The following is a 25324-nucleotide window of genomic DNA, read 5'->3' as shown; positions in this document are numbered from 1 at the left end:
CAAAGCCACAGTGTGAGAGCATCGCTCGGGTGAAGTAGACAACATGTAAAGGCAGCATGAAGGACGAGTGCTCGGCTCCGGGAGGCTCCCAGCAGGTGCGGTAGCGGGTGAAGCTGCACCTCGCAGAGAACAGGCTGCCGCTTCACCATGTCCACCGCATCCGATCTACTCACTGGCGAGACGGTAAGGCCCCTCATTCACTCGCGCAATCTTTCATTTCCAAACTTAGCCGAACTCATCTAACCCCTTTCCCCCGGCGGGCTCTGTCCCGGTTTGAACCCGCTTTTCCTAATGTCTTTCTCCGCAAATGATGTCATTCCGTGCGCAAAGGCATTAGGTCAGCCACAAAGGATGGAGGGCCGTCCGTGCCGCAGCACCAAAATAAAAAGGGGTGTCGAAGTGCGTTAGAGCAAGTATTTGGTAACGCTTCGAGGCTGAATGTGCCTCGGTGAATGGCCCCATGGGGAGGTTTCAGACGAATCACATTTGTTATTGTCTGGAAAAGCTTGCATAATGGCACAATACATCCTGCGAAGTTGTGTTTAGTGACAAACCAGCAAATGAATAAGAGCCCAATTAATATAAGACCGCATACAGAACCTCATCATCAGGAAAAAATAGCACAGGAAAATGCCCTTGGCCCTGTGAATAACAGCAACATCATTGGTGCATCCTTTGACTAAGTCAATACAAAGTCGCACTTGTGTGTCACAGATGGATTTTGCCCACACAGACAATATTAAAGCAGTTCATATTGATTGTGAGTCCATTTTTTTTATCCACACTGAAATTGTGCCCTCGGTGTGCACCTCGAGGAGTGTTTCATGGTTTCTTTGCTGTGTGCTGTAGCCATGGAGACAGTATGTGGCATGTGGTTTTATACTTGTGCAAGAAAGTGTAGTCCCTCTATTCAAGAACAGCCTGAGGCCTTTAGACTATGAAGATGAGCAGAGGAAAGAATTCTTGTCCTGGCCTCTAATTTTAAAAACAAATGTGGTGTTTTTTTTCTCACCTTCTTGTCCTAGATTGTTAATAAATTGGACCCCTTACGCTAGAAAAAGGCAAATATTTCCACAGGGACTTAAAAGCATGTCGGTGGCAGTCAGTATTGATGTCGGTAACCTATTGTCGACCTATAATAAAGTCTGATATTTTATTAATCTCTCTTATCGTTCCTATTGGGATTTGTAGCAGCTTTGCGAGACCATTTTTACAGTATCCTTGCAAACACATTCATACCTTCTAGATATGATAACAATGAATTGATGATCAATTAATCAGCCGTTAAGAATTTAATCAAATGTGAAATATAATCGATCAATAGATAGGTTGTGCAATGTTGTCATATTATATGCAATATTTTGCTGTGAGTTCTGACTGACAAAAAAAACACATTTGGTATTGTTTGAAATGAGCAAAGTTTTTATGATATTTTAAATAACGATTAATCGATTGTTAATTTTACCAGTAAATGATTAAGAAAAGTGCTTACAATTTGCAACGGAAATATCTCCTTTAAAAACATCATTTAATATAACCTGATGGGGAGCTACTGTTCATATCCACTGATGTATTAAAGCTTGGTAGCTGTTAGAGACAGATAGGTTGTGATGAACTACTCGCTGAATATTCACTCTTCACATCCTGCACATTATTAGACATTTTTAATGCTCTACAATAAAATGAAGTCTCATCAAGGCCCTTGCCATCTTGCTGACACCTCATCTCATCTATTTAATAGGAAGACTGAGGTAAGATGGATTTAAGGAACTTCTTTCCTATTTAGTGACAGAGTTTAAACTTCAGTCTCCATCCTATCATCATTTACACATTCGTCACTGATGGGATATTAATAATGAATTTATGACTGCTATATTGGCACAAATGACCCAGAATTAGCCTTAGATAGTATTCATATTATAATGACATTCAGCTGTCAATTAGCCATTAGTGACCATTAGTCCCAATAGTGATAGAACACTGGGTAATAGTACAATGAGTAACCTGTATTGTAGTAATGTACTTGTGCAGCTGAAAAACTAGCCATGACATGAATACAAAGTACACAGAAGTTCATGTAACTGGATAAAACTAATGATAAACATATGAAAAAGACGATTCTATATGCAAAATGTGTTGTCCTGAATGTAGGTGATCAATCTTGCCAAAAACAATGTCATCTGGTAAACTATTTATTTGCAATGGTTTTACCCTCTCGAACCCATTCATGCAACTCTAGAAACAGTCATCATTAAATTAAAAAAATCATCATTGTATGCTACTGTAGCTGCCGTGTTTCTTTTTATTAAGAACAGCAAAATGCATGCACAGGTATCCCACAATTTGTTTTTGAAACAAAAAAAATTTTTAAGGAACCATGCAAAGCAGTGGGTAACAGCGCTGGTTTGTCTGTCGCGGTTGGTCATGTGTGAAAGGACGTGATATTTAGGTGTGTTGTGGAGACATGACAGGGAGATGGCTGGTCAGTCCTCTCTCATCACGATGAACAGATGGTAACTCAGGGTTAGCTCGTGGGTGGGTGCCAACAAGGAAGCCCATGTGTGTGTGTGTGTGACACATAAATCCATTGTTGAAACCGAATCGTTTTGTACATGGAAATGTTCAAAGGTCTTAAAAAAATTACTCTGGATGTTCATGCAGAGATTGACAGCAGCTGTATGTATATTATTTATTTATAAGATGTGAATAATTAAAACAGCAGTAAACAGAAATGGTTTGTTGCGCTGCATGTTTTTTTTTTCCAAAACAAGGATAGCCACTTACTGAAACGCAAACTAACTTTTCATTGTCGTTTTGTTTTACATTGTGAGGTCTCTAATGTGTACTGAAATTGCTTGAAGGTTACAAGATTTAATGGTAAAACCAAGACATGCTGGAGTAATGCATCCAATTAATATGCTAATATAATAAAAAATAAATAAAAAATAATTTTCTGAGATTACATTCTAATAAGAAAATCTCTAAAGTAACCTTGATATTATCGTCTATAGCTGTGTGTTGTTTTTTTTTTACATAAAATTTGAGATACATATACCAGCAATTTGGTTTAATGTCAAGCAAGTTATGTTTTGCATTTTCCTGTAAATAATAATAACCCTCCAAGTTAACATCGCAGGATCATGTAAATACCCAGTTTTAGTATACAGTGTCTTCAGTCTAATTAAAATTCATGATGTCCGTTTTTGTAGTTTGATTACATGCAAACTGCCCCTTCAAATATATGAATAGTCTCAATATTTTAAAAATAATGAATTATTGTCATGTTGCTCACATACAAAGTTGTATTGTGGCTGCTGGCATAAAATTAACTAGGTTGGTAAAAGAGCATCTGTTAATTTCTACACAGTTATTATCACGGGTCTCTGTATCATGTAGTCAGGTTGCTTTTCAGTTTCACTTACATCTGATTCAGTGTTATAGATGTTTTTAAATACAGCTATTTAAAAAAACTTTGTGTCATTCACTTCACATCTGTACATTTAAATTGCATTGAAGTGCATTTGTTTTTTTCTCTCTCTTTTTTCCATAGGCTGTGTTGATCTTGAATCACACTGAATGGAGAGCACTGAAGTTCCTTTAAGATGACACGAACGCATCCTCCTGATATACTGGCGTCGACTCTATATCAGGACTTTACTCTCAATCCCATCACCAACCACTCTATTTCCCTTCACTCCTCGCAGCAGTGTGACTTGAAAATGATCGACAAACCAGAAATCATCAACAAAAGACACTGCCGTAGCTTTGACTTCATTGAGTCACTGGATGACCCGCAGTCCTTCTCTTCCTCAATGGAGTACCCTTATAAGAGGGCTGAGCATCAGACATTAAACAAAGATCTAATGTGGAATGGACTCGATCAGCCAGGGCACCTTCGCTTTTCATCTCCAGATCTTTTCAACACCAGGCAGTTTCAGCAGCAAACCACCCAGGACAAAACCAGCCATCTAACATGGTCAGACTCTAAAAAGAGAACAAGATCTAGAAGTGCTCCAAGAGTAAAGTCCACCCTTACTCCTGTGCCAATCTCAGTGTCTCCTCCAGGAGCCAGGAAGGGGAGGGATGCGCCTCAGGTTGGATCAGACACCTTGAGGACCTCAGAAACACAGCGGGAATCCTACCCCTCAAACAGGGCTTTTTTGAATGAGGTGCATCCTATCAAACTGCAGCCTCAGGCTCCACTCTATGTCTCAGACTGTTTTGAGGGGGATAAACCCGATAAACCAGCCATAACCCCTCATGTCAGGTGCCGGGTGGACATTAAACCAGATGCTGCTGTACTGCAGCACACATCTCGGCAGGTGCCCAATGTACGGACTGAGCATCTTTGGCAGAGATATTCCCAGGCCAGTAGCAGTAGAGGTTTATATGTACCTCGACAGATTGTCTCCTCACCAACGCCAACTCCAAGTGAATGCTACAGTGGAGATTTTAGACAAGGATACCACTATACCACCAGCATGTCTCCTATCTCATACCAGCATTTGGACATGCACAGAATGCCATCACCAACAGCACCATATCTTAGTCAAGAACAAAGAGCTTACTCTAATCCTAACATACCAACCAAGTTCTTCTATACAGAGGATCCTGTTCGGTATCCAGTCCATCCTTATTCTAGAGCGTACTTTCAGGATGACCGGTCCAGTCTAACCAGCCATGGTAGTACAATGACTAGTCAGTATGACCCAAGGACCCGATGGGTACACACCCTTCCTGTCAGGTCGTATTACACAGACAACTATACCAACAGAGAGCCAGCACACTCTGTTTATAGTAGGCCTTACTCCACCAGTGAGGCAGGATCATACTTTTCTACAACTCCACTGTCTAGATCTTACTATGGAGAGGACAGCCGGTTTAATCCATACCATATGAGTAACTCACGGTTGTTTTATTCCAAACCATGCTCTCCGGAGGAGCAGTACTACCCACCAAGGCCATACCATACAGAGGGTCGACGACGCCCTCGAATGTCACAGGCCTTTTCAGATGACTGGTATCGCTCAAGTATATCTGGTTACTCTAACCAGTCCTCTCAGCACACGCCACCACAAGTAAGGCAAGACCCCAGTATACCTCCATGGTTTACTCACAGCTTTGTGGAGTCGAGTAGACTAGGAGCAGAGGTCAGAAACCACTCCAAGTCTTGGGACAATATTCTATATCCACGGCATGACAGACAGCAATCAGTACCTCGTGGACGAAGCTATGAGAACCTGTTTTACCAAGCAAAGCAAGCAGCATCCACTGATGTTACATCTCAACCTGTTATACTTAACCTCTCAAGTTCACCAAGGCGCTACGCCGCCCTTTCACTGTCTGAAACCTCATTAGAGAGGAGCTCAAGCAATCCATGGAGGACTACCAAGAGTGGACACTGGTTTGTAACTCCTGAGATCACCATAACAGACAATGACATATGTGCAGGCAACAGCAAGCGGCGTGATGTGCACTCTGTCAGCTGGGATACGTTGGATGGGGAAAAGACACCATCTCCAAAAGAAATGCATCATAAGCAGCCACAAAATACACCAGACATAACCAAAGAGAGAAAACACAACAACTTCTCCCTCCAGCAGAGTCTAGAGCAACTGGATGAACTCTTAGCTGATTTGGTTGTTGATTACAAGCCACCAATCAGCAGAAAGTCAAGTGAAGACCTTTTAGACCAGCTGAAACAACTTATTACTGAGGATGATGACAAAGACAGGGGATCTTCTGGACTTGAAAACTTAGGATGTCTGAACACACAGCTCCCATCGTCTAAATCAAGCCCTGACACATTCAAAGACCCTGATAGTGGCTGTGATGCTTTACAAAGAAGTGCAGAGGAATGTTCTCCAGACCACAGCACAGATGAAGATGACACCATGGTGTGCGCTAACAAGAAATGCAACCGGATTGAGAGTATGTTCAAAGCCTGCTTGTACTTCAAATCATGTCACAGTTGCTACACATTTTACTGCTCACGAAACTGTCGCAGGGATGACTGGGAGATCCACAAAGAGACCTGTCTGTACGGCCGTGTGAACAGTGTGTGTCGACACACACTGAAGTTCTGCAGAGAGAATTCAGAGATCCACAAAGCCTTCTCTCGCGTTGCTAAAGCTGGCTACCTCTCTAGGGGGAGAGGTGTTCTCTTTCTGGGTTTCGCTAATCCGGAGACAGCTGACAACTTCCTCCAAGTTGGACTAGAGAGCCTCCTTATGTCTCCCACATACTTATCTCTCAGAGAGCTGGATGGCTTCAAGGACAACCTAGGCGAATACTGCAAGGAACTGCAGCATGCAGGTAACGAGTACGACCCCAGTGAATGTTTCCTTCTGAATGTATCTGTAGCTGTTGGTGAACTAGTGCCTAACAGACCGTCCCCAAGGGTCCAAGCCCCAACAGTGCGAAAATATGCAAAGGTGTCCTTGGCCTCCTCAAGCCCTGACAAAAAGGTACTCAGGAAGGATAGTGAAATGGAAACTCTCATCCTCACTCCACCTCCAGGCACTCCAGACATTGACAAGGAGGGGGAGGAGGGAAGGAAAGCCAGAGAGGTATGCTTTGTCAATATCCAGCGTGAGCTCAGGACCAGGGGAGTCTTCCTTCGTCACGAGTACCCCAAAATCTATAATCAGCTGTGTGAGTTTGTGGAGAGCAACAAAAGGTTCACTCCCACTACAATTTACCCAATAGATAAGAGAACAGGGAAACAGTTTATGTGCATGATCATGGCTGCGTCCGAGCCAAGAACACTGGACTGGGTAGGTACCCCTCATCTCTTGGATGATATTATATAGTACAGCACTAAATAGTAACGATAATGATGTCAGCTACACTAAATGTACATACTGTTAATACATGGTGTGGTTTAGCAAACTGAACATTGTATGTGTATATATGTGACCAATCTCTCTTTCTGTCTCTCTCTCTCTCTCTCTTATTTCTCTCTTCTGTCGCCAAACACACACAAACACTCACACACTAAGATGCACACACATATAGTATATACACACGCACTTTTAAAGGTTGTCCTATGTTGTTTTTGGCTTGTTTTGATCCTGTTGCACTCAGAAGAGTTAATAGCCTGCATGTAGACTAGGCACAAACCCAGTTATCCAGGTATTTAAGATGTGAAATGTATGATCTGTGCAGTTTCTGAAGACAATGTATGAAGCACACAATATTTATGAAGTACACATCCCATTGCCACCACATGATAGTAGGCACAGCTGGGTCTCATATTGTAACATTCATCCACTATTGATTTTTCCAACAAATGTTATATCAGAAATTTATATTATACCTTGTTACGGTGGTTGTAATATTACAACAGTTTATTAGTACTTAAGTATTATTTCCTAAGTATACTGTAGTCGTGTGGGTTCTTTTTTTTTTTTTTTTATTATTATTATTGCTATATTAATTAGTGTTTGATAGACAAAGAAGTACAATCAAACCACCCATTTGTTTCCCACTTCATGAAGAATTTTAGTTGGAATTTAAATCATCTTGTGATAAGACTTGATGTCATTCTTGTAAAAATTGCTTTGTTTGAAAGTGGCCTTCAGTCGAAAAAAAAATGCATTTGACACAAAGCAATGTATAGGTTTAGCTATTTCTAAGGCTTGAAAGCTCTTAACATAGGTTGTTTGAACTACCATTGTAAATGAACAATTATTTTGCTCAAAGCATGTTATTTATATTCAGGTATTTTAATATTGATATTGCTTATAATTAAATTTATTATGTTAATGAGATACCATTTGATGCTTAGAAATGTAAGAGGTATATTATATATTGAATATTATTTCATTTGAACATCATGACCTTGAGACCTTATTGTAACTAATACCACAGTATGTTCTTAAACAATATGCAATAAAAGAGCAACCTTAACATCTATATTGTAAAATCCTATTTTATTATTGATAAATAATAATTTCCTGGAGCCAAGAGCTGCAAAGAGTTTGTTTGCACTAAAACATAAATTATAAAATACGAATGTTCCTAACACAGCTGCAGCACTGAACCCAGATGTGACGATATGCCTGCTTCCATTGCCATTGTTGACTAATCTAAGGTTGCTCTTTTACTTGATTACATATATCTTTGTGCAAGACCTTCCTCGACTTTCTATTTTGTGATGTTTATAACCCATATATAAATATATAATAAATGGAATTTAATGATTGACCTTGTGGTTTTGTATCTCTCTTCCAGAGTAGTATAGTAGGCATTTGCAGGGTTAAGGAAAACAGTAAAGACATAGAAATTAATTAAGTGCAAAAACTAGAACACCAAATGCCAGTAGATCGAAATCTTTCAAGTTTTATAGATCAAGAATCATTATTATGATGGTCATCTGATGATCTGTCTGAATATATTGTTAACGACAGTCTGTCAGCATTAATATAAGAGTTCACAACAAGAAAAAAATGTTTTTTTGGGGGGTGGGGGGTAACTCTCGCCCGGTCGGGATCATCTAGGGTATGAAGAGATGTGGTATGGAGCACACTGTTATAATGACTTACACTTTAGTAAAATCACTCAGATGAAGACTTGGTGTCTGTCAAAATATGACTTGCTGCTTAATAGTGCAAGTTTAGCCATGGGCTCCAAACAGCATCACTCCATATCCCAGTTTATTGTCCTATCTGTTAAGAAACTGAATAGAGTTTCTAACTAGCTGATGCTTGGAGATCCTCTCATCGTTTTTTCCCTGTGAGTGTGCTTTAATATGTTGAATTTGCATTACTGTAACAAGTAGCTTGCTCAAGGATTGTCCTAAGTGACTTTATTCTATGCTATAAGACTCCCACCTAGTGGAAAAATGCATGCATTACTTCTTGCTTTCTTTCTTTTCTTTTTTTAAAACATTTTTTAACAGCACTGATCATGTCCATATTTGTTTGGATTGGAACACGTTGTGCAGATGTATAGTTATATACATAGGTTATGAATTGTTATTTATTAGTATTATTGTTATTTATCAGTGCATGTACAGTATAACCACATTATTGGTTGCTTCAGCATTTGTCTTTATTCATTTAGAACATATTAACAGCCCTTATAAAGGCATACTTTTGTCCTTAATGGAAATTTTTCATAAAAATGAAAAATGTGATGGCTTATTGTTTTTCCAGTGTTATTGTGCTGCAATATAATGTTAGGGAATAAAGTTCAGGTAAATTTCCTGCTTGACTTTTAGATCTAGACACTAAGAACAACATGTGTTCCAATCTATTCAGTTATTGACAGGTCTGTGTTTACAGTATTGGTGTTTGCATTAATCCAATACCTGCATATGTATATGCTAAATTAACATAATTAACCAATCATTGAACACATTGATGTGATTTATCTGTAAAGTCTAAATTCATATAAGTTTTTTGTATCCTAATGCAATTGTTATACTTATGCATATGCTTAAGCTTTAAAGTATAGGTTCACAAATGTTCAAGTCTGTGTTTAAAACAAGGTTTCCACATATAGACAATTAAATTAACGTTTATCTGAAGTTAATTAGAAGTTTCAGCAGATGGAGTTTGTCAATCAAGAAAGCCTATTCCAAAGTTAGTCTGTTAATTGTAAAATTCCCTTTCTGCTTTTCCCCAGACAGTGTTTCCTCATCGATTTGTGGTGGAGGGATAATAATACAAAGGGGGAATTCTGGACAAAAAAGACTCAAGACTAAAAAGTCTGGATGATGCACACTAGAAATGTCTAACTCATAATTAAATAATTTTTAAAATCTGTTTGCATGGAACAAGGACTTAGATCTTGTCTCGCATTGATATAGCCTACATTGGTGAGCTTTAAGGGATCTCTGTGCCACCAGTATGAACAGGAGGAATGTTTACAGCTAGCACAGTAAAATAAATGTCGTTATGAGTACCTGAAGACCGATTTAAGGCAGACTTAAAAATGTGAACCTTTAGCTTGATCCTCTCCTGTTGTTTTCTGCAGCAGCTAAATCCAGCAGAGTACAGTAACGGAGTTGCAATGTGGCCATATTAGGCCAGCTTTATTTATACAAACAGAGGGAGTGCCATTGTACTGTATATCATCACAGCTGTCACTTCCAGCGGTTGCTGAACTGAACTATTTACTATGTGTTGGTGGAGCCAAAAAATGATTAGATGAAAAAGCAAATCAGAATCTGTTGGTGCTTATTACTGTTAAATAGTCAATGACAGTAAGTTGAGCTGTTGTATAAAAGCAATGTCACACAAGAGGGAGTGCTGTTGTACTGTATATCATCACAGCTGTAAATCCTCACCAGTTCACCGCTGCAGTCTCCTACTGTTGCCTCACCCAGGTGGTGAAACTCTGGCTCTTGTCACCAGCGAAGGGAGAGGGGGCAGGTCGAGTCCCTGCCGGGCGACCATCTTTCAAATAGCTAGCTAGCTATACTGAGGCAGCTAAGCTAAAAACAACAGCGCCGGTAACGTCTCCACACGTCCGCGGAAAAGTCCTCAGAGCGGCTTGTTGAAGAGCACCGCTGTCACCAATGTAACCGAGCGCCTAACTGGATAATTAACAAAACAATAAACGGGCCGGAAGACGTGAAATCTCCAACAGCAACTGCCGCCCTTTTATTTTCCTTAAGAAAAACTCCCACAGGTACATGAGCCCGAAAATAGTGGCGGTTTCTCCAACAACTTTTTTTCTTGTCATACGGTAACTCCAGAGGGACAAACTGTAGGCCTCCAGAACACAGCCGTCTGTTACTTACAATCTACAGTAACGTTTGATAACTACCAGAGCCCTTTAACACATGTTTATTCCAGTGCACTAGTAACTACCGACCATTAATGTGGGCCAAATTAACTGGTTAAAACAGCGGTGAATCAGAGATATAGCCTAGGCTATATAAAGAGTTAAAAGTCTCCCCAAGAGAGATTTTTTTCTGGAACTCACATTTGGAAGGTATTAATTGGCAAAGAACATGGCTTTTACCTTATAAATTTTGTATTCCTAACAAAGTCAAAGAAGTTAATTTCAAAATATTGCATAAAATCTATCCAGTAATTTCTAGATATGTAAATGCAAATAGTTTTTCTTTCTGTGGGCAGGCAAATGATCCTTTTTTTCAGAGTAAAATATCATAACATCTTTTTGTCTAATTTAAGTTCTCATGTTATGACTGTAACATCACTCATTATTTTACCATAAAAGATATAACCTATTATTATAATGATAAAAGTAACAAATATTTGAAACTCTTTCAGATGCTCTTATGGAAACATTGAGAATTAAAGCAAGTAGAAGTAAGTACCAGCACAAGTATAAAAAAATAGAAATGTAACAATAGACATACAGTAGTACACAAAAAGCATAATATGTAAAAATTAAAGTGTATAAAAATATAAATGTAAAGAAATACAGTAGTAGACAATTAGCACTAGTATGTTAATATTTGAATCATAATATGGATTATGTGCTGAGTGCGTAATGTGCGTAAGGTGTGTAAAATATAGCCTAAAACACTGCCTTATGCAACAATACAGTGCATAAAACTAGTATGTGAGCTAAAAATATAAATATGTGTTCAATGTTACAATGAACAACAGAGATATACTAGGTAAGAATAACAATAAGAATATATACAATATGTGGTACATGTTAGCTATAGCCTACAAAAGATTGGATTATAGTATGCAGTTTTCATCTAAAATTGCTGTAAGATTTGGAAGACATTACACCAAAGTCTTGGCCTTTATTACAAATATAATATGATGTTCAGGGTGCAGGCCTTGGTTTTTTTTCATAGTGGGAAAGCTTCCTTTAACAAGCCTTTGCGCATGCGTGTTGCGCAGGTCTCCTCGTGATGACAGCAAATGACAGCACTGTTCGCTCCTGCAGAAGCCAGTGTGAGACGGCTAACCGCCAACAAACAATCCCTCTGACTCGAGAAATCGTATGATCGGCTGTGATTAGAGAAAAGGCGACCAACCACTACACTTTAATTACGATTGGTAAGTTGCTGAGTTCATGATAGCATGTTTTGTTGATCACATTTGGTCATTGAGGAGCTTGCAATCTAAAGCTAAGCTAACGCAGCTAACTAGCTTATCGTTAGCTCACCCTGCTTTACTAGCAAACGTTAGCCGAGTTTAACTTGGTTAACGTTAGCAGGCTGCTACTAGGTTAGCCTGCTCACCAGCTTGTTATCTGTGCTCAAATCACTGCAAACACAAGTCCGTCTTGACTGGTACCTTTTAACGTTAGCTAACACCTGGATGTCTTGGGTTGTGTCAGTTTCCTCCATAGCCTTTAGCTGACCTAACGATAGTTACGTGGTTTATTTGATATGTTTTTCAGCTCGTCTCATGGTAATCTAATACGAGGTAACCTAGAAAGCTGTAAGAGGCGTTTATTTATCCCAACACATCTCGATTTGTTCGTTAAATCTCGGTTGCCTAGCACAACATCAAATCAAGGACAATGTAAACTTGCAACTTAACGTCAGACATGAAAATGTGACAGCTTTTTGTGTCAGATGTGTCCACACCCATCCATTTAACTTGTGATGGGAATGTCTGGTTAACAACACAACCACTAAGTGTTTGTAGGGTTACGGCTTGTTAGGCCGTGAGATATAATAGCGTACTTCCATTTAACATCATTAATGTTTAAACACTGGATGTTACCATTATCTCTTCATAACATAGAGGTACTCAACTCCACATTTTGTCCAATATTATTGCAGTGGTTTGTCAGAGACAAACATGAGTCAAGTCTTTTTATTAGATTAAAATGCCATTTAATGATTTACCACTTTTGCCGGTTTTCTGTTTTATATCATGAAGTGGTAAATGTTTGTGTTTTTGGCGTTTGCCAGGTGAAATATGTGAAAGACCTGAAGACTCTGTTGAATTGTGACTCGAAGTTGATAAATGCTGGAAACTAATGATTAGGCCTCATAACAACGCAAATATATGGTCATTACAATGACAATAACTGGTGTCACAGTGTGCTGATGCAGAATGATCCTAGCTCTGTATCCACTCGCCTCAAAAGGACTAACATATTTTACACTGTGCCAAATGCCACATTGCACAGCAATTCATGAGTTTACATTATAGCTTCAGAAGTTGTTTTTTTAAATTCACTTCGTTGTATGATTAAAGCTTAATCAGCGCTCATTGAGGCTCAGTCAACAGGACTTTCTTCTCCTACAGTGATAAGTACAGATTGCCTGGAAATGGGGTCAATTTACTTTATGGTTTGAGATTGGACTGACTTTTAAGTTCAAGTGTGACCGTGGGATCACATACTTGTTGCTTTGTTACTGGATTTATATTTCTTAGGCTCCTGCATTACTTTGAAATGGGCGTAATTTTTCCAACTGAAATGCACAGTACTGAACACTTTGCAGATAACTGGCAACAATGACGGTCATTAAAAAAATGTGATATTGATACAATTGGAGAGTTTATTTAATCCTTTTTTCCTCTTCCTTCGATACCCATCATGTAAATGCAAGCATTCAGTTGTGGAAAATAGCATCAGATGCTACAGGCAAGTAGTAAAGCCATACTTTCAACTGTTTTTGGTGGCATCTCGCCAATCTGAACTACAAGCTCTTTACCACACCACAGACTGTATGGGTTGTAGCTGCCGCAGTTGTCGGCCAGTCACACGTTACATTACATTGATGAACCCTTGTGCTGATTGGCTGTGAACTACATACATACAAATAGTCTTTTTTTTTTTAGATCTGGGTACAAAAACGATTTAATGCAAATATTGTTTGATTGGTGAAGTTTCTATACTACTACTTAATTTATACATTGCAATGCTGTGATCTGCCTCCTTTCATGTATAGGTGTTTACCCAATCCTTGGTTTATATATGTTAAAATAACTTCTTCTTTAGATCATGTCCCAATGTATTATTAAACTCAATACCATTGCTAAGAACCTGTAGTCAGGGAAGGAAATGACTGCAATTTGGTGTATTAAAGATGATAGTGAACTACAGAGCTGGTGGTGTGTGTGTGTGTGTGTGTATCTGTGTATGTGCTGTTTGCTTCACTTTGTCATGACAGCTGCTGTACATTTTAAGGATTTTGTTCTGGGCAAAATGCCTGTGTATTCATACTGCACACTGCAAATCCAATGTTTTATCATTTCTTTGAAGCCTTTTTCCTCCATAATGTAAGTGAATGTCTTGGGCAACAACAAATGGTTCGACCCATCTTCATGGGTCCGCCAGAGGACCTTAAAGCTCGGCTTTACTTGCCCCACTTGCCCAATTGAGGGGGTCTATCCCGACTGAGACCAAAACTAACAGTGCAGTGTGGTGCTCCTTATCAGCTGGTGAAATCAAAAGCTTCCAACAGTAGGAAGTTGCCTTCAGGACAACAGATAAAGTGACAGCCCCTAATAGTATACTGGGATAAGTCCCATGATACCCGAGTCCACACTGCAAGCCGTAACATGTAACTTCAGCACCTGACGAACGAGTGATAAACAGTGATTCATGTTAATGATAAATACTGTTTATTCATAAATCTTCCATACAACGCCCTGTGATTAACCGTATATCCAAGCATCATACAGTGGAGTTTGTTTCGGAAATCCAGCTTAAACATTGTTTTCTCAACTGAATATGGAGAAGCCACATGAAACAGGTCTTATTGGCCCATCGCACTGTATTTGGTGTATCAACATGAACTCTGTAGCTGAATTAGGACACAGTTTATGATGTGTATTACTTTGTCTTTCTTTGTGCTATCAGACAGCTTCTTGTGTCAGAGCCTGCAGACATGATCAAACATCGTTTTGGGCAGTGGTATTCAGGGAGTTGGGCACTGTGGCCAGAAGGTGCTTCTTGGCTCCCCAGACTCACATGATGAATCTGGCTGGTGACAGTGCAAGAGTGACCAACTCTAAGAATCAGTCCAAATACTCCATGTCAGTTTTAATTTGTTGACTGTTTTTGAAGGATTAGTACTCTTTCTTCTCAGACAGTACTCTAGAAGCAATGAGATTCAGTAGCCTCCCCAAATGGTGGGAAAGGTCACTCTTAAACCTCATGTGGGCTTCTTGGTCTACGGTACCTGCTTGCTGAGCAGTGTAAGGAGTTATCTGAAAGGGAAGTGTGAAGAGGATGTTGGCTTAGAAACACAAATACCTTTTTGTAGAAAGTGAAATCCTTTGAATATCTATAAAAAGCACTTTGTTCCATTGGTCGGTCTGTATGTGTGTGTGGGAGGAGTGGGCTGTGTTCCAAACACCTTTACTCTGGTGCTGTGATATTTACTTCATAAAGAGGTGTTGTTTTGCACTTCGCATTTTAAAAATATTTTTGAGCTTTTAAACTTTGTCATTAGATAACATACGTGATTGGACTTGCTGTGGTATTTTAAAATCATCTGTTTTGTCATTGCCCTTCTCTTGCCTTTTATGCTACCTTGTTGTTATATTATTGTGCTTAAACTGATGCTATGATTGAATGGTAGGTCCACTTGTCTCTCATGGTAACAGTATTCAATGGCCAGCCACGGCTACGATTGCTCTCACACAACTCTGAAGGCTGCAGATTATGCCTTCCCTCACAATGTCTGTTGTTTGGTTTCTCTTCTGCTTTAGAGTTCCTCAGTACTCTCCATGGCTGACTCACCAGGTGGCTTTATGCAGTGAATTGTGTTGGAGCTGACGGGCAAAGGAGGCCATGACAAATGGCAGTTAACCCCTCTACTGGCCACTTATTAGCGTAGTTGTTTTTTTCGCTTCCTTCCCAAGTATGTGAGGAATGTGCTTATTCAAGAACATGAGTAGTGTATACGTGGAAGTGCACCCTGAGGGTACTCGTAAGCCTGTTACCTGTCGGCTCATTCACATGTAAAATGGAAACGGAAGATAAAGAAAGTACCTTCGTTACTTGCCTTTTGTACTGTCCATATCTTTTAATCTAGTAAGGTCCTGAATGTAGATTTTAGCAGTTAGTTTTAGCACAGCTCACTTTTGTAATTTTTCAAGCAGTCCAGTACCAGCAACTCCTTTAATAATAGTTGATTCATTGTTTCAGTTATTTTTGAAGGAAAAATGCTGAACCTTTACTATTTTCAGTCTCTCAAATGTAAAAATGTACCTGTTTTTATAGAGATCTATGGTGGTACACATAATGTTTTCTTGGTTTTTGGAATATTGGTCAGAACTAAAGCGGTTTGAGGACCTTGGGCGGTGCACACTGTGATAAGGATTTTTCACTAATATTTGACATTTTACAGACTAAACACTAGTCGATTAATTAAGAAAATAATATGCAGGTTACTCAATAATGAAAATAATCGTTATTTAGTTGAAAACTAACTCATGTCGCCGTCATTCACCACTCACTGCATACCTTTATCACCTTTAAAGCAGATATACACATTTTCAGATTAAGCCACAACTATTACATGTTGAGGTCACACTTTAAGCCCCTATTCAGTATTAGTAAGCACTATAACTCAACTACTGACAAGACTATCTATGCCTAGACTATAATGAAGCTGTAAGCAGCTATGAGGACATTCGTAAGTGTCGATTAATATAAAGTATTTCTTAGTATTTATAACTTCTCCTATGAAGACATGTTTTCTATTATTACAGCAGTGATTCAGTGTATTGTCATATCTGTTTATACACCCACCTCTGCGGGCCCCACAGGAGGAGTTTTAGTTGTTGACGAAAGCATTAATAAATACTATAAATAAATACTTCATAGGGGAACTTAAACTTTGAAGTAAATTGTCTTCATGATCAAGTTTGGTATTTGATTTTTTTTCAGTGCATTGTTTATTCTAAAAAATGACAAAAAGTATGGAAAATAATACGAGTCAAAAGTGCCATTAAAAGCCAACCAAAATAATTCAACTGATAATGATAAAATGACAAAACCAACACATTTTTAAAAAATCATTACTAGCAAATGTTTGATATTTTAACTGATAAATGACAATTTATGAATTAATGAACGATTAATTGTTTTCGAGATTGTCTGCTATTTTTGTTGATTGCAGCACACAGGCAGCCATCATTTTCCACACGTGATGAGGAGCAGCTGTGCCTTATGAAGAAATAAATATGCATTTTCTTCCACAAACCATAAAATGACACACTGAATGTTTCTTTGTATTATGGTGGTATTTAACTAAAAATGGGTCTTTAAACTTGACTTTTTTTTCTTTTTCTTTTTTTTAAACAAAAATGATGACAATCTATCACAGTAATTGGAGATCAGTAATCACTGTTTATTCTTGGTTTGCCGAGGGAGTTCTCTGTGGAGGCTATCATTATGAGTTTAAATCTGCATAACCAATTTGATTTGTCAGACACATCAGCTCTAACGTTGTGGTTGTCTGTTAGCTCGTGAACAATGATGGTGCCTCGCAGTCATTCCCACTCTGAGGCAGTTTTCTCCAGTCTAGTCTCATTCTCTTCCCAGAGCCATAACTCCACAGTTAAATCCGTGTTTGCTATGTTTGCAATCAGCCACAAAGAGGCTTTTGTGCAAAGATTCACGGAGAAATCATTCAAATTTCATGCACTCAGCTTGGTGTGTATGTCTTGGCTGTGTATATCTGGAAAGGGAGGTTGATTTGCATATTCTGCTATGGAGCGTCTCCTGGAGCTTGTGCAAAGCGTGCTTTTGTTGTTGTCGCTGGGCCAGTGTGTGAAGCACATGGAATGCAAATGATCACTTCCCTTGCATGACGCAAGCATCATGTGTGAGCTAGCGTTTCAGCCAAACCTTAAAAGAAAAAGGAACCTTTTCCTGCTTCTCCTTTGATTACATTTCCTTTAAATTGTAGCAGAGCTCAAGAAATGAATATTGATACTATCTGCTAAAAATGATTAAAGATGCTAAGTTAAACAACTGTATGGTTAAGGGTAAGAGGTTAGCTCAGAATGATAACTGACTCGAGTTTACTGGGATGTTTGTTTGGTAACAGATATGCATGCTACACAGTCCCACAGCATTGCTACAAGTCCAGTGCCAGAAAGTTACAACACTGACATTCTGAAAAAGCGAAAGGATGAAGGCTGTTCTGGTGTGTGCATGGAAAAAATCTCTGCAGTTCACTGAATTGAATCTTAAAGATGTACATCAGCAATTTTTAATACCCCACTTCCATAAAGTTAGGGAATTGCATGAGGCAGATAAAAAAAGGATTTTAAAAATCTGAAGCAGCAGAGGCTGTCATATCCTGACTTTGCCCATGTTAGGTTCGTAAAAAAAAAATGTTCATCACAGTTTCTCAAATGTCTTGGTCTTGTTTTTTTCAATCTACAGTAATATCAAACAGGACAGCAATGAATCTACTCACCGAGGGAGCTGGAACCAGAGATTGTTTGACATTTTTGTTTGATAAATGACTTATTTGACATAAGTTAAATAAGTTATTTCTGGAAGTTGACTAATCATTTCATTGACTTATTGTTTCAGCTCTTCACAGCTTAGTGAAATTTCCTTTTTTTGTTGAAAATTGGGGAGTTCTCCTTTAACGTAGCACACTGAAGAAACGTTAACTTTTGTCTTGCTTAGCTATTTTGATTTATCATTTGATAAAATGTTATTTGGGTTTTAGTTTCATTTTGAGATATTTTATCTCATTTACCTGTTTCTTTCCCATCTTGTCCCTTTTGGGCTCCAGACGTTTCCCTCTCTGCCTGTGTGAGCTGGTGAAGATGGTGAAGCCAGACATCCACACTCTGGCCCACCACCTGAAGCAGGAGAGGCTGTATGTGGCATCGGAGAAGCAACTCATCCAGAGGCTCAACAGTGATGTGCTGAAGACAGCAGAGAGGCTGTATCGAGCCGCATGGATCGCCAAGCAGCAGAGGATCAACCTCGATCGTCTTATTCTCACCAGGTCAGACCTATTGTCCACGCTGCCCTTTAAAAGGAATACTATCGTTTTGCCAAATGTGCTAAATATGCTTTCTTGCTAGAAGTGGGCTGAGAAGATGGATCAGAATTTCATGTCTGTGCGTTAAATGCATGGCTAGAATCTGCATGTGCTTAGCCCAGCTTAGCATAAGTTGGGGCTAGCAGCTAGCCTGACTCTCTCAAAGGTAGAAATATACCAGCTACCAGCACCTCTGTACCCTAACAGGAATGTAAAAATTACCATTTGTAGTCTATTGCGGGAGTTTTTTTCTGTAATGCCTGCCTCTGATTTATTATTATTTATATCTTGGTTTACTTAACAAAAAGCAGTTTTGAAAGCAATATATTGTATATTGTCAATACATAATTAAAATACCAATAAATGCGAAAATTCTCCGTAATATGAGTTTTAGCACAAAGTTCAGATGCTAAACATGTTTTAAACTTTAAGGATGTAGTGAGCATTTTCTGTGCGTAAGTTGTATTGTGCTCTTACACACTCTAACCTAACAAACCAAGAGCAAGTTTGGTACTGGATGCTGTTCTTGTGTGCACATGTCCTGTCACTACAGTTTAAATCAGTTGTCATAAAAATGGAGCCTGCGGAGACGGAGCATCCCCTTGATCTTTGAGCGTGTGATCTAACACTTGTACTTGCTTGTCTAAAGGTGAATATTAAGTCAGTTCCAACAAGGTTGGATGATGTGTTGTTGACCTCTAAAAAAGCTAGGATATACTCTGTTAGACCCACCGCGTCTTCAGGGATCTGGTTGTCATGGAGAGAGGGAATTACAGTATATAATGATTAATAGTTGTTGGGACAAGAGACTTTATATGTTGGATACTGTTAATGAAACAACTCTGTTCTGCAGTGCGGAGGCCTCTCCGGCTGAATGTTGCCAACATGCCAAAATGCTGGAAGACACACAGTTTGTTGATGGCTACAAGACTCTGGGCTTCCAGGAGACCATCTATGGCGAGTTCTTGGCCAGGTTAAGGGAGAACCCTAGACTGGTGGCTTCCTGTCTAGTGGCAGGAGAAAGGCTTAACCAGGAGCACAACCAGGGTGTCACCCATACAGTCTTCACCTCGCTTTATGGCAACTGTATTATGCAGGAGGATGAGAGCTACCTGCTGCAGGTCAGTGGCCTTACCTGTGTGCACCGTTACACATTTACGAAATCATTTAATAGCTTCTCAGTAAGATATTTTAATCTGATGCAACTTACTTTCTTGTCACTTCAAGGTGTTGCGATACCTGGTGGAATTTGAGCTGAAGGAGAGTGACAACCCTCGCCGTCTACTGCGACGGGGAACCTGTGCCTTCAGCATCCTTTTCAAGCTCTTCTCCGAGGGCCTCTACTCGGCAAAACTCTTCCTCACTGCCACTCTCCATGAACCCATTATGCAGCTGCTGGTGGAGGACGAAGACCACCTGGAGACTGACCCCGCCAAGGTGACAGAGCGCCTCACTCCGGCCCAGCAGGAACGCTTCGGAGAGAAGGGATCTGAGGGCTACAAACAAAGGGTGCAGGCAGCCGTGGAGGCCAACGAGGCCAAGCTGGTAGCTCTGGTCAACAAGTTCATCGGTTACCTGAAGCAGAACACCTACTGCTTTCCCCACAGCCTGCGCTGGATTGTGTCGCAGATGTATAAGACTCTGTCATGTGTGGAGCGTCTCGAGGTGGGCGAGGTGCGCACCATGTGCACTGACCTGCTGCTGACCTGCTTCATCTGCCCAGCTATAGTTAACCCAGAGCAGTATGGTATCATCTCAGACGCCCCCATCAATGAAGTAGCCCGTTTCAATCTAATGCAGGTCAGTGACACAGCATGTACTCTGTTTACACGTGAGAATCATTCTGCAGTTTAGATTAATGTTGCATATTTCTGTTTTTACACAGGTGGGGCAGCTTTTGCAGCAGTTGGCCATGGCTGATGATGATGCAGACCCAAGGCGGAAAAGCAGTTTGTCCAAATTTGATAAGGTGTGCGAACTGTTGTGATACATAGTTCATTCCAGTCTGAGTGCAACATGTTTCTCATTGTAATCATGTATTGTTCTTTGTCTTTGTTTGCAGAGTTGTGTAGCTGCATTTCTGGATGTGGTGATTGGAGGGAGAGCAGTGGAGACCCCACCCATGTCCTCAATGAACCTTCTCGAAGGCCTCAGTCGGACTGCGGTGTATATTACGCACAATCAGCTGCTCGTGCTGGTAGGCTCTTATACGGCTGACATCTAAATGTAACATTAGCATACCATTTAAAAGTTATTATGTGCAGCCTCCCTGTTTCAGGGTGGAGCTCAAGAATGATACATTTTAAGGTTCTTAAGTAGCCTCTACTGAAAAAGCGAGTTGATAAGATTTTTGGAGCACTTTGCTGAATACATTACCATATATCCTTGAAACTTATACAACTCCTTTAAATGTATCAGTGCAGAGTTTATGCACAGGCAGTGGACAAAAAAAACCAAAAATGCTGAACAATAGAAATCTTTGCAGCAGGTTCCCTTTGTTTAGTTTTTTTTTTTTTTTGAGACAATAGATGTTTATTCAGTGCCATCATTAATTCTTTAGGTATAAATTGTTGTCGAGCAAATATCTTATTACTGGTTGTTTTTGGTTTTATTATGAACAATTGTCGTTGAAACTTTTCTGTGTTTGGCATATGTTTCATAATTGTTAACCTTGACCTTTTGTAGCAGTACATCAATTTGCAGCGTTTACAGTTGAAGCAGTTCAGCTGTCTGTTAAGATCAGATTTTAAAAAGGGAACTACACAGGTTTCATGAGTGCCAATAGCAGTATGTGAAAGGTTTCATAATGTGAGAAAATGCCGTTCTTCTAAGGGCAGGTTCTCTCATAGAGGTGTGGTTTCTGAGTCAGACCAGTGTAAGGATGATACATTGTTTTCAGCTGCTTCGGTTTGGGTTCACAAAGGCAAAACTAAAACAGTTCAGAAATTAAAACAAAAGCCACGTGGTGGGAATGTCATTCCATTATGGGTCAGGCAGTTGGCGGGGGGGGACAACAAACCCCTCCTAATTTTTACCTTTCTACTGTTTTCCGCGTCCTGCATAGGTGGACTTTGTGCGGAATGTGATGGCAGGAGACCACCTTCGGGAGGAGGAGCACATGGCTCTGGAGACACTGGTTGCCAACGTGCCCCAGTCTCGAACTGTGAAGAGCAACAGTCTGGAGCTCACTCCCTCCAACACCCCCCAGCTCTCCCCGGCTACCACTCCTGCCAACAAGAAGAACAGGCTCCCCATAGGTACCTACCTAACTCCACGGCCTCTAAGCCTCTGTCTTCCTGCCTCTTTTTAGAATACATGTATCGATGTGCTCAAAGTGATGCAACCTCCTGTAATTTCCTGATGTGGGGATCTAAAGGAGACTTTGCTTTGTAGGAATACCACAATTTGAAACAAGAAGTAGTCTATGGAAGTGTAATATTTTGCCTAATGAGAAGCAAAATAAACAAGTAGTGTTGAGCGGTGATGACTAGTGAAAGGCCTGTGTTTTATAGGAAGCTAATGAGCTTCTTCTCAGCTTGTTATAAAGATAATTAGCATGGCCTGGATTGAGGCTCAATTACAGAAATGACAACCAATTAAATTACCAAATATAAATGAACTCCTTTTAATTGGAATGGATGGAAAAGATGCATAGACTACCTTCATCAGCATTCTCAAGACAAATTATGCTGTAGCAACACCCCCTTAATTAGAAATGAACCACTTGTGCTTGCTACTCTGAAATATGACATTTGTACACACAATCTTGACTTGAAATACTTTTTTAAAAAAAACAATCTGAGATGTACTTTGTAATCTCTCTCCAACTCCCAATCTTGTCCTTCTCCTTTCCTCCTGTGCTGCCATTGAATGACCAGGACAACACTTAGCCGCTATAACATCCTGGGACCCCACAAGCACCACTCTGTCTGCTCACATTCCATTAGTAACCCCTTTTGGTGGGTAGCCGGTCAGTCGTGTTGGAGCTGGAGTAGAACTTAACCCATGTAACTGTTGTTTCACCCAGTTGCGTGTTAGATAACACTCATCTGCTCCTAACTGCACAGTAACCCCGCCCCGCCTCGCCACTGTTGCCTAGCACTGCTGTTGTCCGTGTGCTCTCACCATGCTTGCTTTGCCTTGCACAGTGCTTTGGTTTACTGTTAGAGCTTCAAATGTTTTTCCACTCATTTTGTTTTCTAAGTTTTCCCCTTTTTGCTTCCTCATTCAGCGGAATATGGCTTTTCATTACCAGGTAGAGTGGGAAAAAATCTTACCTTTCCTGCTTCTGGTCTGTGCGTTAGATGTGGTCGAATAAAAGGAGACATTAGTGTAGTTACATCCCACAATGATAGTGGATCTGTGATAGCGTGGTTGTGATCATGAAAGCACATATGGTTTCCACTCATCTCTGAGAACTTAAGGGCAAAATGAGTTACAGTGATGATATCAGGGAAGTGGTTATTTAGTGGGTATATTGGCCTTTTTGTGTTTGTAAATGACTTGGAGGATTTTAAGTGTCTCTGGGTATGTTTACAGCCACACTTAGATTCCACTATTATTCCAAATTTGACAGTGTTCTGAATTTGATGTGGGTCATGTAAATGGCATATTCCTAATGGATGATCTGAATTAGGCCTCATTCCGAATTTTGCATTTTTCTCGTTAAGATATGTTGGATTTACTAGGATTTTTCAGGTTTTAGGATCATTTTTTGGACACGTGCAAAACAGCACGTTTGGATTATGTGTCTCAGCTGGGGTTTTTATCACAGTTTGCGACAAACTGCCTCCTGCCTGTATATGGTGAGCTCTGTGCGTTGCACACAAACCAACTTGCCAACAGTTTGCAAGCCTGCATTTTGGGTTGGAAGAAGAAACACTCCTACTTGTAATCCATGTGAATGTGCATGTTAACGTGAATGTTAGTGGAATATTCGTTTTTAATAGCCATGTAAACAGCTTAGTAGGAATATTGTCTTTTTCACAATAAAAAACTGTAATATTTTGTGCATGTAAACAAAGTCAGTGTTGAATGTTTAAAATACTCAACTGAGATTATGTGTCTTAGTGAAGAAAGTGTGATTTACTCAAGTTGTCCAAATTTTTCAGTTAATCCCTATTCATGCTTTGATGGAAACATTTTTCATAAAAACGTTTGTAATAAGAAGGAAACACTTTTCCAGGGTGAGTTTAATGTGGTCAGTTGTCTTGATTGCCTTCATGTGATTCTCTTGAGATGATTGGAGAAGTGAGTACTAGACATCCCATGTGAATCCAGAACCTCTGTTAACTTGTGTAGCACCTGTACTTAGCTGCTCTTTTTACATTTGTGAGATATATCCAGTGGATGGAGCTAAAGAGCCAATGCTGTGTGCTACAGCCAAAGAAACAAAGGGCTGATAAGTGTCAGGCTGGTCTTCAGAGTGGTATGAATGTCATGTGCTGCTTAAGTGTTTCATGATGTCAGGCTTGCCATTTTAATCATGGAAACTCTGTGAAAGCAGGTCACACAGGTCGAGCAGGAAATACCAAATGTTATCAAGAGTTGACATGTTGATTAGTGTATGTGAAGTAAGTCCGTTAAATGTTCTACACACTAGTGTGGACAAAATATTTTTTGTTCAGATGATATGACAGATATGGCATATGTTTTTTTCTAGAGACATCATCAGCAAAGCTGCGCTTTTGTGTGTGTTTCTGTTTTCAGCTTAACCAGCGAACTGTGGGAACACCGTTTTCAGATTTGAAAAATGTTATTTTTGCTAAAAGAAAGCTGAGCCTTCATTACTGACTAAGTACAGTCTAACATCCAAATATGAGAGACGAACTCGTCTTTAGTGCCACACCAGTGTATAGCTACACAAGGAAAGATTTGGTAATAATTTAAAAGGTCATTTTAAATTTTTTCTTTGTGAAACTGATAAAGCGGCTTTGACTTATAGCTCATTTGGAAGTCATTCTCAATACTTGCTAATAGCAGTTACAGGCAACACAATGGTGTGACATACCACATGAGAGTCTTGGTTCTCCAGTTTTAAGCTCTAGACCTGTGTATTTTATGAAACACGCTGAATGAATTCCAAATTCCTGAACATTTTTTTGCGGGGGGGTTAAAGCATATATGTTCATTTTTAGTATTTTCTGAATGTAACAATCAGAAAATAAGAGTTTCCCTTTATTTCCCTCCAACCCCCCAACCAGCAGCTGCTCGCAGCCGTAGCCGTACCAACATAGCCCAGGAGGGGGAGGCAGAGGCCAGCTCCCAGGAGTCCCTGCAGGAGCTGATGCCAGAAGAGGTGCTGGTGATTTCACTAGGAACTGGTCCACAGTCTGTCCCTGGGATGATGTCAGAGAATGAGGTAATGTGACTTGAATTAATGTACTCATTTGCAGGAGAGATGAT

General features: G+C 39.8%; 2 protein-coding genes across 5 annotated transcripts in view; both read left to right on the top strand.

Annotated features, from left to right (window-relative positions):
• Nucleotides 1-6968, top strand: unm_hu7912 (un-named hu7912). Its single transcript, XM_042488286.1, has 2 exons — nt 1-183; nt 3551-6968. Exon 2 carries the CDS (start codon nt 3603-3605, stop codon nt 6810-6812), a length of 3210 nt encoding a protein of 1069 aa, XP_042344220.1. The 5' UTR covers nt 1-183; nt 3551-3602; the 3' UTR covers nt 6813-6968.
• A 4887-nt stretch (nt 6969-11855) lies between these two features.
• gapvd1 (GTPase activating protein and VPS9 domains 1) overlaps nt 11856-25324 on the top strand; it is a 34464-nt gene continuing 20995 nt past the window's right edge. For 2 of the 4 annotated variants that reach the window (XM_042487688.1, XM_042487687.1), the window contains exons 1-9: nt 11856-11993; nt 18665-18883; nt 19773-20040; nt 20147-20719; nt 20805-20888; nt 20982-21116; nt 21984-22176; nt 22798-22878; nt 25126-25280. In XM_042487688.1, the coding sequence (XP_042343622.1) occupies nt 18699-18883; nt 19773-20040; nt 20147-20719; nt 20805-20888; nt 20982-21116; nt 21984-22176; nt 22798-22878; nt 25126-25280 (1674 nt within the window). In that variant the 5' untranslated portion in view covers nt 11856-11993; nt 18665-18698. Of the gene's footprint in view, nt 11994-18664; nt 18884-19772; nt 20041-20146; nt 20720-20804; nt 20889-20981; nt 21117-21983; nt 22177-22797; nt 22879-25122; nt 25281-25324 lie in introns of all 4 variants that reach the window. The other 2 variants (XM_042487690.1, XM_042487689.1) reach the window with 2 other exon arrangements.

Source organism: Plectropomus leopardus, chromosome 6 (assembly GCF_008729295.1).
Source record: "Plectropomus leopardus isolate mb chromosome 6, YSFRI_Pleo_2.0, whole genome shotgun sequence".
Lineage (NCBI taxonomy): Eukaryota > Metazoa > Chordata > Actinopteri > Perciformes > Serranidae > Plectropomus > Plectropomus leopardus.
The sequence above is the reverse complement of the archived record's forward strand: the minus strand, read 5'-3'. Positions and strand labels throughout refer to the sequence as shown.

Bases quoted from the DNA above. Each gene is read 5' to 3' on its own strand.
- unm_hu7912 (XM_042488286.1), top strand. From the start codon at position 3,603: ATGACACGAACGCATCCTCCTGATATACTGGCGTCGACTCTATATCAG.